The sequence below is a fragment of the Durio zibethinus genome, chromosome 21 (assembly GCF_047325235.1).
Source record: "Durio zibethinus cultivar Kanyao isolate XHJ-2024 chromosome 21, ASM4732523v1, whole genome shotgun sequence".
In the NCBI taxonomy this organism is placed as follows: Eukaryota; Viridiplantae; Streptophyta; class Magnoliopsida; order Malvales; family Malvaceae; genus Durio; species Durio zibethinus.
This window is the reverse complement of record NC_143182.1, coordinates 3,795,173-3,811,294: the sequence shown is the minus strand read 5'-3', so window position 1 is coordinate 3,811,294 and position 16,122 is coordinate 3,795,173. Positions and strand designations below refer to the sequence as shown.

At 34.3% G+C, this 16,122-nt stretch overlaps 2 protein-coding genes and 1 pseudogene across 3 annotated transcripts in view; all 3 read left to right on the top strand.

Annotated features, from left to right (window-relative positions):
- The window catches only part of LOC111304897 (uncharacterized), a 31,813-nt gene that overhangs the window by 2,664 nt on the left and 13,027 nt on the right, over positions 1-16,122 (top strand). The gene's annotated exons all lie outside the window — the stretch shown is intronic.
- LOC111305998 (NAC domain-containing protein 86-like) lies at positions 1,895-4,565 on the top strand. Its single transcript, XM_022903892.2, has 7 exons — positions 1,895-2,290; positions 2,386-2,660; positions 3,055-3,207; positions 3,315-3,488; positions 3,591-3,788; positions 3,882-3,947; positions 4,054-4,565. The coding sequence occupies exons 1-7, from the start codon at positions 2,023-2,025 to the stop codon at positions 4,294-4,296; spliced, it is 1,377 nt and encodes a 458-aa protein (XP_022759627.1). The 5' UTR covers positions 1,895-2,022; the 3' UTR covers positions 4,297-4,565.
- LOC111304895 (putative NAC domain-containing protein 94) lies at positions 5,798-14,653 on the top strand (annotated as a pseudogene). The gene is made up of 12 exons (XR_016331064.1): positions 5,798-5,959; positions 6,066-6,171; positions 6,306-6,410; positions 6,495-6,636; positions 9,426-9,800; positions 9,907-10,083; positions 12,128-12,325; positions 12,409-12,692; positions 13,151-13,282; positions 13,380-13,611; positions 13,708-13,929; positions 14,017-14,653. The product of XR_016331064.1 is annotated as a putative NAC domain-containing protein 94 (transcript).

Genomic DNA, 16,122 nt, shown 5'->3' with positions numbered 1-16,122 from the left:
TTTTAAAAATTATTACGGTACTCTTTTAAATGTTCTTTTGTAGATAAACCTTTTGATGTGCAGTACAACCATCAAGAACTGTCACTGCCATGGATATGCCCCTAAAGGAAATCTAACGCAGACCAGAAAATGATAGGAGAAGCCAATGCAAGAATGAACTTGAAGATGCATGAGGTTTGGTCTATTGACGGTGATCGGGGCTTCTTCACTTTCATGTATAAACCTCCATTTAGCCATAAATTCTATCTACCATTAGTGTATTATGTTAATACAGTCCTTGGCATACTTGTTCTGTAGTAGTATTTATTTTTTAATTGAATTTAAGTAGAAACTAGGAGGCAAATGTTACTAATTTATATTTAATGTACTGTCAAGTGTATAAATTTTATATATTATAAATAAGATGATATCATTTTATTAATAATTTTTTTAATAATATTAATTTTTTATATATCTATTTTAAAAGATAATACTTATTAATTAGATGGTATTATAATACATAAAATCTATACATGCATTAAATATAAACTCTATCCCTATTCCATTTTAACTAATGTGGGTATTAACTTGACCTATCTACCATAATAATCTGAATTGGAGAAGTCCTCAATCTCCGCATGGCCTATCTTATTTTTTAATGCGAGTTTACTTGAATAGCACGGTTTTGATTTAGTAAGGAAGTTGCATTTTAATGTGAGTAAGGGTAAAACGTTTTGGGGTGAGAGAGATTCGAACTCTCGACCTCAGGATAACTCAATAAGCTATGAGACCTACGCTCTAGCCAACTGCGCCACGACGCCGCTTTTCCATCGATCCCTGTAAATCTACAGTGTTAAATACTGATGAGTAATGACAATAATAGCTAAGGAAGGTTGCCGATGATGCCAATCATCAATTCGTGACCATGATGATGATTACCAACTCAGTCAGACTATCAATTTACAATCATCTTATTGTGGGCATTTGTTAGTCCAATTGAAACTTGGCTAGACATATTCATCTACTATAGGTACAAATGGGCTGGTTTTGGGTATCCAAAGAGTAACAAGAAAGAATGGGTTGCTTCTACGTACCAAAAATAAAGATGACTCTGTTGCTTCTGTTTTGATGGGCCTTCCCTTCCAATCCATGATGACCACAGTATATATAAAACACCTACATCACCTGATCTACAATTCATATGGATGAAGTGTGTAAATATACGCACAACAACGATTAAAGCAAATGGATGGGTGGGAATTTGAAATTTCAAATATTTTATGAATGAGATTAAAACTCGGCCAAAAGCACTTCCTCTCAAAAACATATTGAAGTGCTTGCATGCCTTGATGCCAATGGAAGAAAGTAAACAGTAGATGGCATGGAAGGTTCCAGAATGTCTAAAGCTAATATTTGTTATACTCTGGGAATAAAGGGGAACATAAGGAACCAACAAAGCAAAGGCAGGGAAAGTGATTGGATGATGATAATGAAAATGAGAGATCAGATGGGATTGGTCGACTGACTCTAGCACTTGGTGAGCAACTTCACTGACATTAAATTTAAGGAATAAAATTACTATACTGGAAATGCACATAACAAAATGCAAACTTTTTATCAATCGTTTTTACCGAGCAAGTCAAAAATCTAGATCCTTCCTATTCATTATTTAGCATCGCTGACTCTTTATTCTTTCCATGGATGCACAAAGGCTTGCCACGTTGGATCAATTATCTAAGCCTACAGCATCACCCCAAGCTCCTCAGTCCTGAAATTGGAAAAACTGTAAACACGGTTTCTGCGGGGTCCCATTCGCTTGGAATCTTAGGACACAAGCAACGTAGTTTCGCAGCAGCTCCCACTTGTTACTGCTCACTTGCCACTGCTTCGCTGTATAAAATCCACTCCATAATTCACTCTCTTCCTGCAATTCTGCAAAGTGTTTTCCATCGTTCTCACTCTGACAGTACTCTCGCTTTCTTTGTCTTGTTTCGTCGTTTTTTTTTTTTCTTTCTTTCTTGTTTCTTCTAACAATTGGACGAAATGATGAACAAAAAGGGATACCAAATAATTCAGCCAATTACCAATGAAGAACGATTTGGCAATTACTATTGCTATTACCTCTTCTGGGTTGCGGTTGGTTACTACTTGTGGAAAAAAATACTTAGCATAACGGGGTACAGATTCCATCCAACGGATTTCGAACTCCTCCATTACTATCTACAGAACAAAAACCTCGGCCGGGACGCTCTGGTCCGAGCTATTGCCGAAGTGGAAGATATCTCCGGATTTGAACCTTGGGAATTACCTGGTAAGTATTTATGTTAGACAATGCTGTCTAGTTTCAGACACCCTTTTGTCCAATCACATAATGTTTTTAATTGTCTTTTTGTCTTTTATTTGCAGGACATTCGAATATACACTCGGGTGATCATGTTTGGTATTTCTTTTACCGGCCAAATTACAAGTACCGGAATAGTACAAGGATCAAGAGGACAACCAACGAAGGATACTGGAAGCCGACAGGAAACCCTCGTAAGATAATGGCTAGGGATCTTCAGACCGAGATTGGCCAGAAAAGGACGTTGGTTTTTTATAAAGGGCGTGTTAGTGACAGTAACAAAAACAAGACTGGATGGATCATGCATGAATATGAGCTCACTGCTACTCTTCCTAACCAAGTACGTTTCTTTAATATATGCTGCTTAATTACCATAATTTGTTATCATATTTTCAACAAATTTGGTAATTGATAGCTTTTCTTTTTTTCTTTTTTCTTTTTGTTTTAGTAAACTGCAAATTTTATTACTATAATTAAGTAGAGGTAAATTCAACAGCTATTTAAAATGATTATGAGTGTGATGATAGAAAATATCTAAAAATATTTTTAATTAAGTTCAATAACATAATTAATAATCATGTCATCCGTAGATAAAATATTAATTTTTAATTTCGAGATCAAATCCTTACAACTCAAATAAATAAAAAAATTGATAGCATAATGGTTCAGTTGATAATTTTTTTCTTTTGTTTTTTCATACAAGTACTTAGATTGTTTTGTTCTTTCATGTGTAGACAACTTTTGTTCTCTGCAAATTGAAGAGGAAGTATGGGAAGGATGAGGCTTCAAGTATTGAAGGTGGTGAGTCAAGTCAGTATTTGCCTCCTAACTTGGAAAATTATATTGCAAATAATGGAACTCAGGCAGAGGCCGCTAGATGCCTTACGGTAGTTTTCCCTTTTTTCATGACTATTATTGCTTTATCTTCCAAAGTCATGATGATGACATATGCACCTAAAACTATCATAATTTTTTGTCTATAAATGTGACACAGGACCAAACAGACCCTATTGAGATATTAGCACAGCCAAAACTGTTTAATGACCCCGAGGATCTAGAAAATAAATCTACAGAATTGTGGACTACATATTTTAGTGGTGATATTCCGGAAGGCTCTGATTTACCTTCCAAATTTGGAAACCATCTTGTTGAAAATGCAATTCCAAATGTAAGTTTCTATTGGAGGTTTTCGAAATAATTGTTTAGTCATGTGGGTTAATTTTGATAAATGAATTCAACTTAAACTGATATTTATTTTTCTATGTTTCAGTACCCAATGTTACTTATTGAGGCACCAATCGAACAAGCACCCCAAGATCAGTCTGACACCAATGAACAAGACAGCAGGCTTGGTAACTTAGTTCCCGCCGATGAAAGTAGCAATCAACAAAATTTAGTTGTTGGCAATTATGGATCTACCATGCCAGCTAATTCCAAAAGTGCTACTGCAGAGGATCCAGTTAAAATGGTAAGATATGGCTTATGAGAAAATCTTTAATTTTTTATACATGTGGTGACTAAAAACATTAATCTGGAATTTTATTGTTTCTTTCTAATTTAGGACTTGTCAAATTTGGCTGAAGTATCAATGGATGAAGTGTTTGCAGATTTAGAAACGCTTCCAGAAGTAAGTTGCTTTGTAAGAAAATTTTCACTACTATTGTTTGTAGATGAAGAGAGACAACGATAAACACATAAAATGATGCAGCTGATTAATTTGTATTGTGATTCAGGTCCAAGGAAACGGATTTAGACAATCGTTTGATGATTGGAATTCAGGAGGCGAGATATTTGGGGCCCAAGAAATACCAAATGCTTCTGACATTCAATTTAGCACCAATGAACAGCAAAATATAAGTGCTGCAAATGGAGGCAGTAGCTTGTCCTTTGCAGGCATGATGGAGTCACCCCATGCCATAAATCCAGCCAGGAAAAGGCCACGCACTGGTTATGAAGGATTTGGCTGCGACATGTAGTCCAACTGGGGCAGAAAGAAACACCAAGTTTGTGATACTGGGGTCTTTAGAAGGAATCACAGGAACAGTTTCAGATAAATATGTTTGTTATTTGGATTTGAACTAGTAGTTTATGCTAATAGCTTGTGAGAATTTGAATGTAATTTAAACTAGATTCTATGCTGTTCCCTATATAGATAGTATTTCTGATGCTTATGTTTGACTTTTTTCCTTTGTTTATATACCAAAAAAAAAAAAAAAGAAATTTGGTCTGGGTACTAGTATTCCAACATCATGGCATTATATCTATAGATATACATATATATATATATAATTACTTAAATTATTCACTTAGGCTCCATTTGGTTTTTTTTTTTTACTACTTTTATTAAAAAGCAAAAAATAAATATTACTAAAAACTTGCGCATTACTTAAATTTTGGTCATATTCACGCTAAAATCACTAAATTCTAAATTTCTAATATTGGTTCAAGTCCCAGGAGATTTTCTTTAAATATATTTTTTTTCAAAGTAAAAGATTAGAAATAGTAGTTCGATGGGTCATTCGATTCCATGGATTGGATTGGATTGCATTGCATGCACCAGAGACTTGGAACGTTGGTCGTTGATTGTTGAGAATCCGAAAGTCCCATAAGCTATGAATCCGATGATCAAAGGTGCCAGCGTGGCAGCAGAACGAGCTCTTTGAACATTCTCTTAAAACGCGGTATGCGGGACCCACCTAGAATCTGTCTTTTTCCTTGTATTAAACTTCTCGAGTAATAAAGAAGTTAAAAAAAAAAAAAAAAACTTGTTGAGTAAGGGAGGTGTTAATTTTCTTTTTGTTAATGATCAGCTTCATCAAGGCATTTCTTTCTTTGCAGATTGAAAACCTGAACCAGCTTTCACTTTCTTTCTCGTTTCCTTCATCATCGTCCCTCTTCCTTTTGAACTCATCTGATTAATTTTGTTTCCTTCTCGCTATCGAAGATGATGAGAACTGAGAAGCACTAGTAGCAACAGCGATATAGTGGGATACAGATTCCACCCAACTGACAAAGAACTCGTAGACCATTATCTATGCAACAAAATCCTCGGCCGTGATTCTCTCGTCCAAGCTATAAATGAGGTCGACGGTATTTTCAACATAGATCCCTGGGAACTACCCAGTAAGAATTCTAAATTGATTGCTTGTCTATATACCAGATTGTAACTTTAAAAATACTAGTATTTTTAATTAATTAACTATGAGGTTTTGTTTTTGAAGATTTATCTAGAGTAAATTCAGCTGATCAAGTGTGGTATTTCTTTTCCCGTCGAGAGGACAACAAACGGGTCAAGAGGACTACTCGTAGTGGGTTTGGAAAGTAACGGGAAAGTTTCGGAATGTGAAGGGAACGAGAGGGTGCGCCGTAACGAAAACTTTGGTTTTCCATGAGGGTCGTACTCCTAATGCAAAAGGTACGCCTTGGGTCATGCACGAGTATACTTTCACCTCTACTGTTCTTGACAACAAAGTATGTTCTTTTCTTTATCTTATTTTCTAGAATTCTATTATCTCTCTTAGCTTTACCTTGCTTATATTTGTTCATCAGTGGTGATTGATATTGAATTCAATTTTATATCTTTTGTTTAGTATCTTGATATTGAATGGGGAAATCTATAGGGTCAGGATTGTTGATGGAGTAAGTCTTGATAAGTTAATTGCTTGTTCTCAAATTTTAACTTAAACTGTTGTCCGTCTTATCTTTGTGGAATTTCGTTTGTAATTTTCATTAGTTGTTTGGTAAGGTGATCCAAATTGAAGTGCAAACTTGTTATAAACCATCAAGTTCACTGCTTTAAGTTATTTACGGTGGTTATTGATGGGATTGGAGGAAAATAGTAAGTCGGAAGGGTAAGTTTGATGTATATGTTCTTTTCAGGTTTTGTAATCCTGAGAGTTTGAAAAAATTAACCCTTTTTAAATATTTATATGAAAGTTAGAATTCAAGGTTGAAACTGTTTTTTAACCTTCCACCTGTATAGCAGGGCATTTTTCTCTGCAAATTAAAGAATAAAGAAGATGAAAAGGCTGACACTTCAAGTAGTGAAAGTTGTTTGCCAAGTCAGGTTGCAGATGATGGGATTCCTGAAGTAAGATGACTTGTGCAAAGTTTTCTAATCAATTCTTTGGACTGATAGAATCATTCTAACTAGTTTTGTTATTGTATGGTTCAGAGCGCAATCGTGTTTGATCTTGATGAGCTACTTGCGACATTGGGAGAACAGGATGGCAGGGATGAGGCTGAGAATAACTTCTTTCCTGCAATACAACTGCCTATGGATGCAGAGCGGGTGCCACATTTTTATGACTTAAGTGGTGAGCATGATGGGGTTCAATACATATCTAACTCCAATGAAGAGAATGATGACTTCTGGATTAGATATTTAGTTGACAATGTCGAATACTTTCTTAATGAAAGAAGCAATGAACAAGTTGAAAATGTGGGCTGCAACTTATCCTCCTTTGATATGAGTGTGACCGCCCTGGAGAGTCCTCTAGAAAAAGATTACGCTTTGAAGATGGTCTACCATGCAGAGCCAATGAAAATGAAGAATGTCAAACAACGGTAAAATTATCTCTTAGCTGATGTTGAACAAATAAGGAGGAAGTGATAGAATATAGAAGTTAAGGAGGTATTAGAAGTAGATAGAAAGAATTGGTGGAGAACTTAGTAAATTAAGGACAGAAAGTAGAAGAATAAGGGAAAAGACATGAGAATAGGGGAGAAAACCAGAAGAAGGCTAGGAAGAACATTCTTAATCTCAAAATCTCAATCAATCCAAATATCAACAATCAAAATTTGCCTCAACTCAAAAAAACATAATTACTTGTAGCTAAAACATAATTGGCTCTCCCATATGGGTGATTTAGGGTGTGTGAGTGTTAGTCATATAGGATTTCAAGCTTGTTAAAATGGTCATGGTTTTAAAAAGTGGTTTGTTCTGTCTCTGGCCAAAAAAAAAAAGAAATTTTGCCTGTGGTTATGTGTGAAAGACCCGCTTTGAGAGAGGGGGCTAGGGTGTAAGGCCCACCTTAGACCATGGGACAGGCTTTCCCACATGGGAGAATTAGTATGTGTGATTATTAAAGATATAGGATTGCATGATTTTAACAAGTTGTGTGTTCTGTCTCTGGCTAAAAAAAACATAATTATTTGCAATTAAAACCCCAAAACCTTAAAATGCAAAATATCAAATATAAGCACAAACCCTAATATTTGGAAAATAACACAAATTATTAAATTATGTTTGGTTTTAACAAGTGGTATGTTCTGTATCTAGAAAAAACAAACATAATTATTTGTAACTAAAACCCAAAACCCTAAAATGCAAAATACCAAATATAATCACAAAGCCCTGATATTTGTGAACTGGCTCAAAATATTAAATTATTTAAAATAATCAAAATGTGTGTAAAATATTGCAATCTAATATGTAAAGTATAAAATAAAGAACTAGATAATATATCTCTCAGCTAATATGCTTGCATTCTCCGTTATTCTTCCATGGTTAGTAAAAACCTTAAGTTTTGAAATGTCAAAACAGAAAAAATTCTGGCAGGATCCATGGATGTTATCAATTTAAGAACTATAATCAATAACAATAGGTTGAATTTCAACAACTGAAATAATCAAGTCAAGGGATGAAGGGTTGTAGTTGATGGATTTCTAAAATGACTCCTATTATATGTAAAATATAAAATAAAGTCCTGAATAATATAATCCAATTCAACTAATATACTTGCATTCTCCATTATTCTACCATGGATAGTATAAACTCAAACGAAAGTTTTGAAAAATAGAAAAAAAAAAAAAAAGGCAGGATCTATGGATGTTAAATATGAACTTCACTAGTGAAACAAATGACTTCAACAAAGCAACTTGCGACTTGTTTTTTAAGCACACTTGGACATGAAAAAGTCAATTTAAGAAGTATAATCAACAACAATAAGTTGAATTTCAACAATTGTAATAATTGAGTGAAGAGATGAAGGGTTGTGGTTGATAGATTTCTAATGATGACTCATTTCATATGTAAAATATAAAATAAAGTCCAGGATAATATAATCCCTCCACTAATATACTTGCATCTTTCATTATTCTCCCATGGTTGGTTAAAAACTCCATCTTAAGTTTTGAAAAGTCGAAGCAGAAAACGATTCTGGCAGGATACATGGATTTTAAATATGAACTTCAACAATGAAACAAACAACTTCCACAAAGCAACTTGCACCTCCTTTTAAGCAAACTTGGACTTGAAAAAGTCAATTGAACAACTGTAATCAACAACAATAGGTCGAATTTCAACAATCAAAATAATTGAGTTAAAGGATGAAGGGTCCTGGTTGATAGATTTTTTAAGATGACTCATTTTATATGTAAAATATAAAATAGAGTCATGGATAATATAATTCCCCAACTAATATGTTTGTATCCTCTATTGTTTTCCCATCGTTAGTAGAAAACTCAACCTTAAGTTTTGAAAAATTGAAGTGGAAAAAAAAATTCTGGCAGGATTCATGAATGTTAAATATGAACTTCAATAGTGAAACAAACAACTTTGAGAAAGCAACTTGCACCTCATTTTTAAGCACACTTGGACTTGAAAATTTTAATTGAAGAACTATAATCAACAACAATAGATTGAATTCAACAATTGGAATAATCGAGTCAAGGAATAAGGGGTTGTGGTTAATAGATTTTCTAACATGACTCTTTTTATTCCATGTAGCGAAATTAGTTGCATCACATGTAGCTAAATTATTTTTCGAAGAAGTGCAGTTACATGACTTACGAAGTTCTATTGTATGTGATAGAGATTTGAAATTTATTAGTTATTTTTTAAGGAGTTTTTGGAAATTATGCGAGACAAACTTGTTATTTTCATCTGCCTTTCACCCTCAAATCAATGATCAAATTGAGGTAGTGAATCATTAAAGTACTCCCCTTCATTTGTGAATTAGACATGCTTTCTGTTGCTGAAGATGGTCTTGATTTGCTGCAGCCTTGGCCTCCCTTAACCTTTCATAAGTTCTACATTGCTTTATACTTTGTCTTTTGGGATGCTTAATTACTTGTCTGCTCATATTTTCATTTTTGTCAACAGTTTGAGCAGGTAGTAAGCGCTTCAAGCACACTTGATGAACGTGCTGGTTCAAAGAAATTCCAAGCAATGGCAATGGTTAATGCACCAAATTGGACGATAACTGCTGTAGAGCATGATCCTCATGAAAGGGAAAGCATGTTATATATCCATAATAAGTCTAGGGAAATGGATGCCCCTTTTGTTGACTCAGCTGTTGATCTCCGTTGCAATGTTCGTGTTGCATTAGCAGAATGTTTAGATAAGTCTGTAGCTACAAGATTCCACAACCCTCATTATCAAAAAGAAAGATCTAAAAATTTAACAGAGCAAGAAGATGATCCAAAAAAAATCGCCAAACATAGTACATTTTCAGGAAAAATAGTCTCCCATGACAAGGTAAGAACTTCAACCTGCATCAAATGGAAACATGAGAATTCACCTTAATTAAGGAAAGATGTTCTCGAAATGAAATGCTCAGGTTTATGTCATTTGCTCTTAACAGACGAGATTGATTCCTTTTGCAAGATAGAGATGTACAAACAAATCACTGCTGTTGATCTCCTCCAAAAGGAAAATGCCATTATGGGCTCCAACAGGAAGTGGGAAACAGCAGAAAAAAACAATTGAAATACAAGCTTGCAGATGCATTTGAAGGATTCAACTGACTCTGATAAAAAAGGTTTCTTCATATGCATAAATAAACCTTCATTAAACCATAAGTGTAGTCCACCGTCAGTATATTTTGTCAATTCACTTTTAGGCATAGTTTTGTTTATAGCTGTCATTTATGAATTGATTTCAACAGCATTTGGTCCTAGGAGTTGAAGAAGAAAGAAAAAAAATATCCCTTTACTGTTCTCCAACCCAATATCTATATGTTATCATGACAAATAACCATCCAATTCCAACAAATTGAAGGCATATGTCAACTAGGCGTTTCCTTTTCACATATAGCTGATAGGGCGGCCTTCATCAAATGTTTCTGTTACTTTGAGTTAGGTTTGTCCTGAGTCCTAAATATGAATCTGTTTATAATATCTTCATATTTTATATTTGCTACTCTTAGGCATCTTTGTGTTCTGTGTGTACTCTGCCCTTGCAGTTAGTGCAAGGATAGCAGATTGCACTGTCCCAAAGTTTGTCATGCATTTGCTGAAACAAGGAACTAATAAGATAAGTTTATAATGTAACTGCGGTTTTGTTGACTGCTGCTCTAACTTGACTCTTTTTCCTGTTGCCTGTATCAAATAACTTCACTCTGGAAGCTGTGTATGAAGATTTGGTTCTTCCACCCAAAATTGATGATTGAAGTTTTCTTAGAAAGTCTATTTTCTTGTTCATGTTACTTTTCTTCCTGTATGTAAGAATTAGGACTGAAAATTCTTTCACCTCAATACTCAAGAAATGCAAAATTATGTAATATATGAAAATTGAATGCAAGTCTCCTCACTGATTCTCCTAAAGCGTTCCACTTTATTTTGGTGTGCCTTGCTGTTTATTTAATTTTAACTAATGCATCCACATCTATAACTATGATTCCATGAATAAAAAACACCTTTATACATATTAGTCATTCATGATAGAGATTTTCCTCACTTTTTTTTTCTCCAAAAACTTGATTATGCATTTTTGTGTCGTGCTTATCACCTCTATTTTCCAACTCTTAAAAGTTCATTCTCAATTAATCACTTGAATAACACACCGCTAGAACTTGACTCTCATCTTTACAGAATCTCCCAAACAGAGCATAACGTGCTCTCTCTTTTAACCCTTGCTTCTTTCCTACACAAAATGAGTGGGAATACAATTGATGTCACTTGGTTAAAATTTCGAAGCCATCAGAGTGTTTTAAGAGCTAAAACTCTGCTAAAATGCCTTGCTCTCCATACAACCATAGCATGAACTCATGAACTTGCTCCTATCCTCACAAACAAAGAGGGTGCTTGTCAGGGAACATTCTGGATACCCAACTTCAAAATAATTTCAAGAGGTTTGAGTTTCTACATTCTAATCCTGATCCTAACGAAGATTCTAGAATCTAAATGAAACTCATTTCCCAAGGTTTGATCCAGTATAATTTCTTAATTACTATTGGTGGGAATAAAGGCTTCAGCCGTAGTTGGTGGGGAACATAACAAACTTACAAAAAAGAAAGGCCAGAAGGTGACTGATCGAAAACAATGAAACAGGAAGGATCAAGAAGAATGGCAGGCATGGTGGGGTCGTCTAAAACATGGCTATTGGCAAGCAATTTCTAAAAATCTCATGTAAATTAAATACCAGACTAACAGTCTAAAAAAAAAACTGTTATATGATAAATGTCTCAAATACTTATATATGCTTGTATGTCTTAAATGTGTCATAGTAGTGTCATGCATTCACAAAGAATTTGCCACGTATTAATTAGTACACCAGATTTATAAGCTTCAAATATCATATTCACGGAGCTGATCTCTTTTTATCTTTAAGCAGATTAGATTGGAAATTGGAAAAAGTGCACGCAGTTTAGTGGGGTCATGATGCAATCTTTTCCCACAAGTAAACTTAGTATGGCAGGAGTAATCTTACTGGCTCACTGTTCTATTTTTCTTCCTCCACTGGTAGCTAAACTGCTCTATATAATTCCGCTATCCCTAGCTCTTCCTCATGCAGGGGGCGCAGAGCATTTCCACCAAATATCAAACTCCTGCTATCAATTTGATTTTTCTTGTTTCTTCTTCTAGCTAGCTATTTTGAAACTCTGGATGAAATGAACTACATCAAGGGATTCAGATTCCACCCAACAGACAAAGAACTCATCGAACTTCTATGGGAAAAAAGAGTACTAGACCGTGATTATATTGTCCAAGTTGGTGGTTCCCCCGTTCAAGTCCTAACCCAACTCAAAGACATCTGCGAGTTCGAGCCTGGGGATTTGCCAGGTAAAGTAATTGTTGCATGCAGTTGCAGTTTCGCATACCCACTTCGTAATTTTTTTTTCTTTCTTTGTTGTTGTATCTTTCAGGGCTTTCGGAGTTACAGTCAGGTGACAACGCTTGGTATTTCTTCTGCTCTCCAAGATACAAGTACCGCAATAGTAAACGAAAAAACAGGGTTACTAAGAAAGGATACTGGAAACCAACGGGGAAACCTCGTGAGTTATTGACAACATACGATGGAAACGAGATTATTGGAAGCAGGCAAACTTTGGTGTTCTACCAAGGTCGTGTTCGTGATAAAAAGAAGATTGAAAATAAGACCCCCTGGGTGATATATGAGTTCGAGCTCACCCTTAATCTCCCTAACCTAGTATGTTCCATACGCTTGCTTCCATGCATCGATCAGATTGCCTTTTTTTCTTTTTTATCAATAATTCGATCTCTTTGATCACAGCAAATCAGCGGTAATATTTGTTTCCGAGCTGCATCAATGATGCAGCATCATAGTGGTTTTCAAGGAGTTTTTGTTCGAATTTTCCTTAAATTACATGGCATGGTAATCCTGTTTGTTTGTTATCGGAATGAATATTAGCATACTTGTTAAAAACTCAATAGAGAAAATTGATTTTTTTTTCTGATAAATTAATTATAAACGTGATGAGGGAAACCTGGAAAGGTGAATTTGATGTAATTCTGTTTTATTTGGTGAAAGGATGCCAACATATACTTTTCCTTTTGTTCTTTTCTCTGTATTTATTACAATAATAGTGCGTCAACATTTTTTGACGAGTGTAGAACACTTTTTCTTTTTCATTTCTTTTTGTGTAGAAAAGTTTAACTCTTTGTAAACTGAAGAAAAAATATGGGAAGGTAGAAGTTTCAAGAGTTGAAGAAGGCCAATCAAGTCATGGTTTGCCTTCTAACTCAGAAAACCACTGTGCAAACAATGCAATTCCAAAGGTAGATGCCTCATACGAAACTTCTTTAAGTCATTCATTTCTTTCTGTAAATATTGATGAACATATGAAAATCTATTGCTTATTTGTCTATGATTCAGGGCCAGTTAAACTCTAATGACCCATTGACAGAGCCTGTAGCATTTACTGAATGTAGTGAAATTCAATCTCAACTTACCAGCAACGAACAGGGTGATGATGAATTTGTGGATTCACTTTTTGTTAATAATGATGAGTTGTACAGCAAACAGCATTATCTTGTTGGTGAGAATGAAGGCCCCAAGCTAACCTCTTGACTTCCAAATTTATGCTGCGGATAATGATATTCCAAAAGTAGGCTTGTGGGAAATACCTTTTTCTCGTCATTTATCCATGAGGATGAGGATAACTTCATCTAAAACCTAATTTTTTTATTTTGCTATAATTCAGAACCATGATGGCTTTGGTAAGCTAATAAACCAACAGCAAACAGAAACTAATGACTATGTTGAGACCATAATAAATTCCTCATGGGGTTCGACTCTCGTTGCTAATGATCAAACCCACACAAAACAAGGAAGAAATCAACATAATACTTTCTTTGCTGAGCCTGAGAAAGAGAGCTCTAGCTTGGCTTTCAAAAATCTTGTTGCAGAGGATTCCATTCCAATGGTAAGCTTTGTAAGAAAATTTTCAATTAAATTATTCATGCATGTGATGGTAAATGATCAATAACCGTTGTCTTTATTTGTGATTCAGGAACATTCAGAATTTGATGAGTTTCTACGGAAAGGGATATTCATGGCTGAATTAGTAATCGTGCCAAACTAACCTAAAAACTCTGATGATGAGCATTGGGATTCAATTTCCTTCACTATTGATGAAGTTGAAGCTTATCCTGAAGTTTTCAGAAGTAGCCAATAGAACCTAGCCGCTAAGAATGAGGGCTTAAACTTCATCTACATGAATAGAGTGGAATCACCAAATAATACGTGCCCAATGGCCAAGGGAGTCTTCTAGGAAAAGCCACACATCGAATCTGAGGGCTTAAACCAGTGAGGAAGACATTGAAGCGTCTCCAGCTCTGGAAAAGAAATACACTTTTAATACAGAACAGCCATTCTTATAATAGAGGTCAGAATACAATGCAAGTGTTGCGTTCAATTAATTGGAGAATTAGAGAGACCTAAATAAATTAGTGCTGAAGCATAGGGTGTGTATCAGAGTGTATGTGAACGAGAATATGAATATCTATATTCTATAGTTTTAGAGTGTGGTGAGCAATGCCTCGGAAATTATTATTATTATTATTATAGATGATGAAAACAGATAATATTGTTGTGAGTTTTTTATATCATTGATCTTTCATTTTTAGGTCCAAGTAATTGTGAAAGAGTATAGGTGCTTAAATACAATCTCCATTCTAATTACTGTTTAATCAAGTAATGTCAACTGCATGAGCCTTGAATCTGATTACAGAAGGATAAAAAGACAAGGAAAAATTGAAGAATCCAACAATATGTTTTCTACAAATAAGATCTTATTCATGGCAGCCAGAAAAATCTTAAAAGCAAACTTGAAATTAGAACTGCAAGCAACAGATCGCTGAACCTGTGAAGTTCAAAAATAATAACTACGATAAACATAGAAATATATCAGACCAAGAACACCATAAATAGTTAATCCAGTAATACTATAAATGGTTTTGAGCAAATCCTAACTTTTGTGATGCCTCATCGACATTGTTCGCATCACCTAAAAGTTCTTGCAGAGATATATGTTAAAATTGATTATCTCATATATAATAAATTTTTAATATCTTATAATTTTATATTCAAATTGGACCTCTCCACTTATTGTCCATTTTAAGTTGAATATTTAATATGGTATCAAGAGTTAAGATTTTTTTCTGTTGTATTTTTCAAATCTATCACGTGATAAACTTTTTATATTTACCCTTACACGTGATGTGAGTTTTCCTGTTAAAGTGAATTATCTCACATTTAATAAATATTCAATATCTTATAATCTTATAATCATGTTGAGTTCCATTTTCAATATCTTATAATTTTATATTTAAGTTGACCTTCTAATTGGACCATTTCACTTATTGTCAATTGATTTTTTCTTTCATATAATAGGTTTCTTTAATCTCTATCTACATGTGATTGAGACATATTAAAATGAGTCATCCTATATCTAATAAATATCTAATAACTTATAATTTTATATTCAAATTGTACCCCTTCACTTATAACCAATTAATTTTAAATCAAATGCTTAAGAATATATTGCAGCCAAGAGTCTCTATTCTTTTCACCAGGGCTACCTCTAAGTTCCCAATTTAGCAATTTCCGCAACTGAAAATATTGTCAAGCTATCTCCCATCCTCCCTACTACTTAGTCCTTTCCACAACCTTTTTTATCTTCTGCCATCTCGCAGACATTACCCTAGTCAATTCTTTTAACTCATTGGCATGTCTCCTCCCTACTCAGCTAATAAATACTAAAATGAGTACCCATCAATAACCCTGTTACCAATAATTAGATAAACCACACTCTCAAAGTTCACTAGCCAGAGATACATCAAACGTAAGTAGCCAACTAAAAGAAGTTGTAAGTATGTACCTAGAGAATCAAGCTGATGTCTTCATCAGGTTCCAGATTGCAAGAAGAAAAGAACACAGAAACATTTAGTTTCCAAGAATTACATCCACCAACATCTACAACTGGCATTAGCAAAGACGTTTATCAGAAATTATACACAATTTTATTTATTTTATAAAAATTAAAAATATATAAAATTTATTTTTTTACTTTTTAATCTAAAATTATATTTAAATTTAATATATATTTAATATTTAA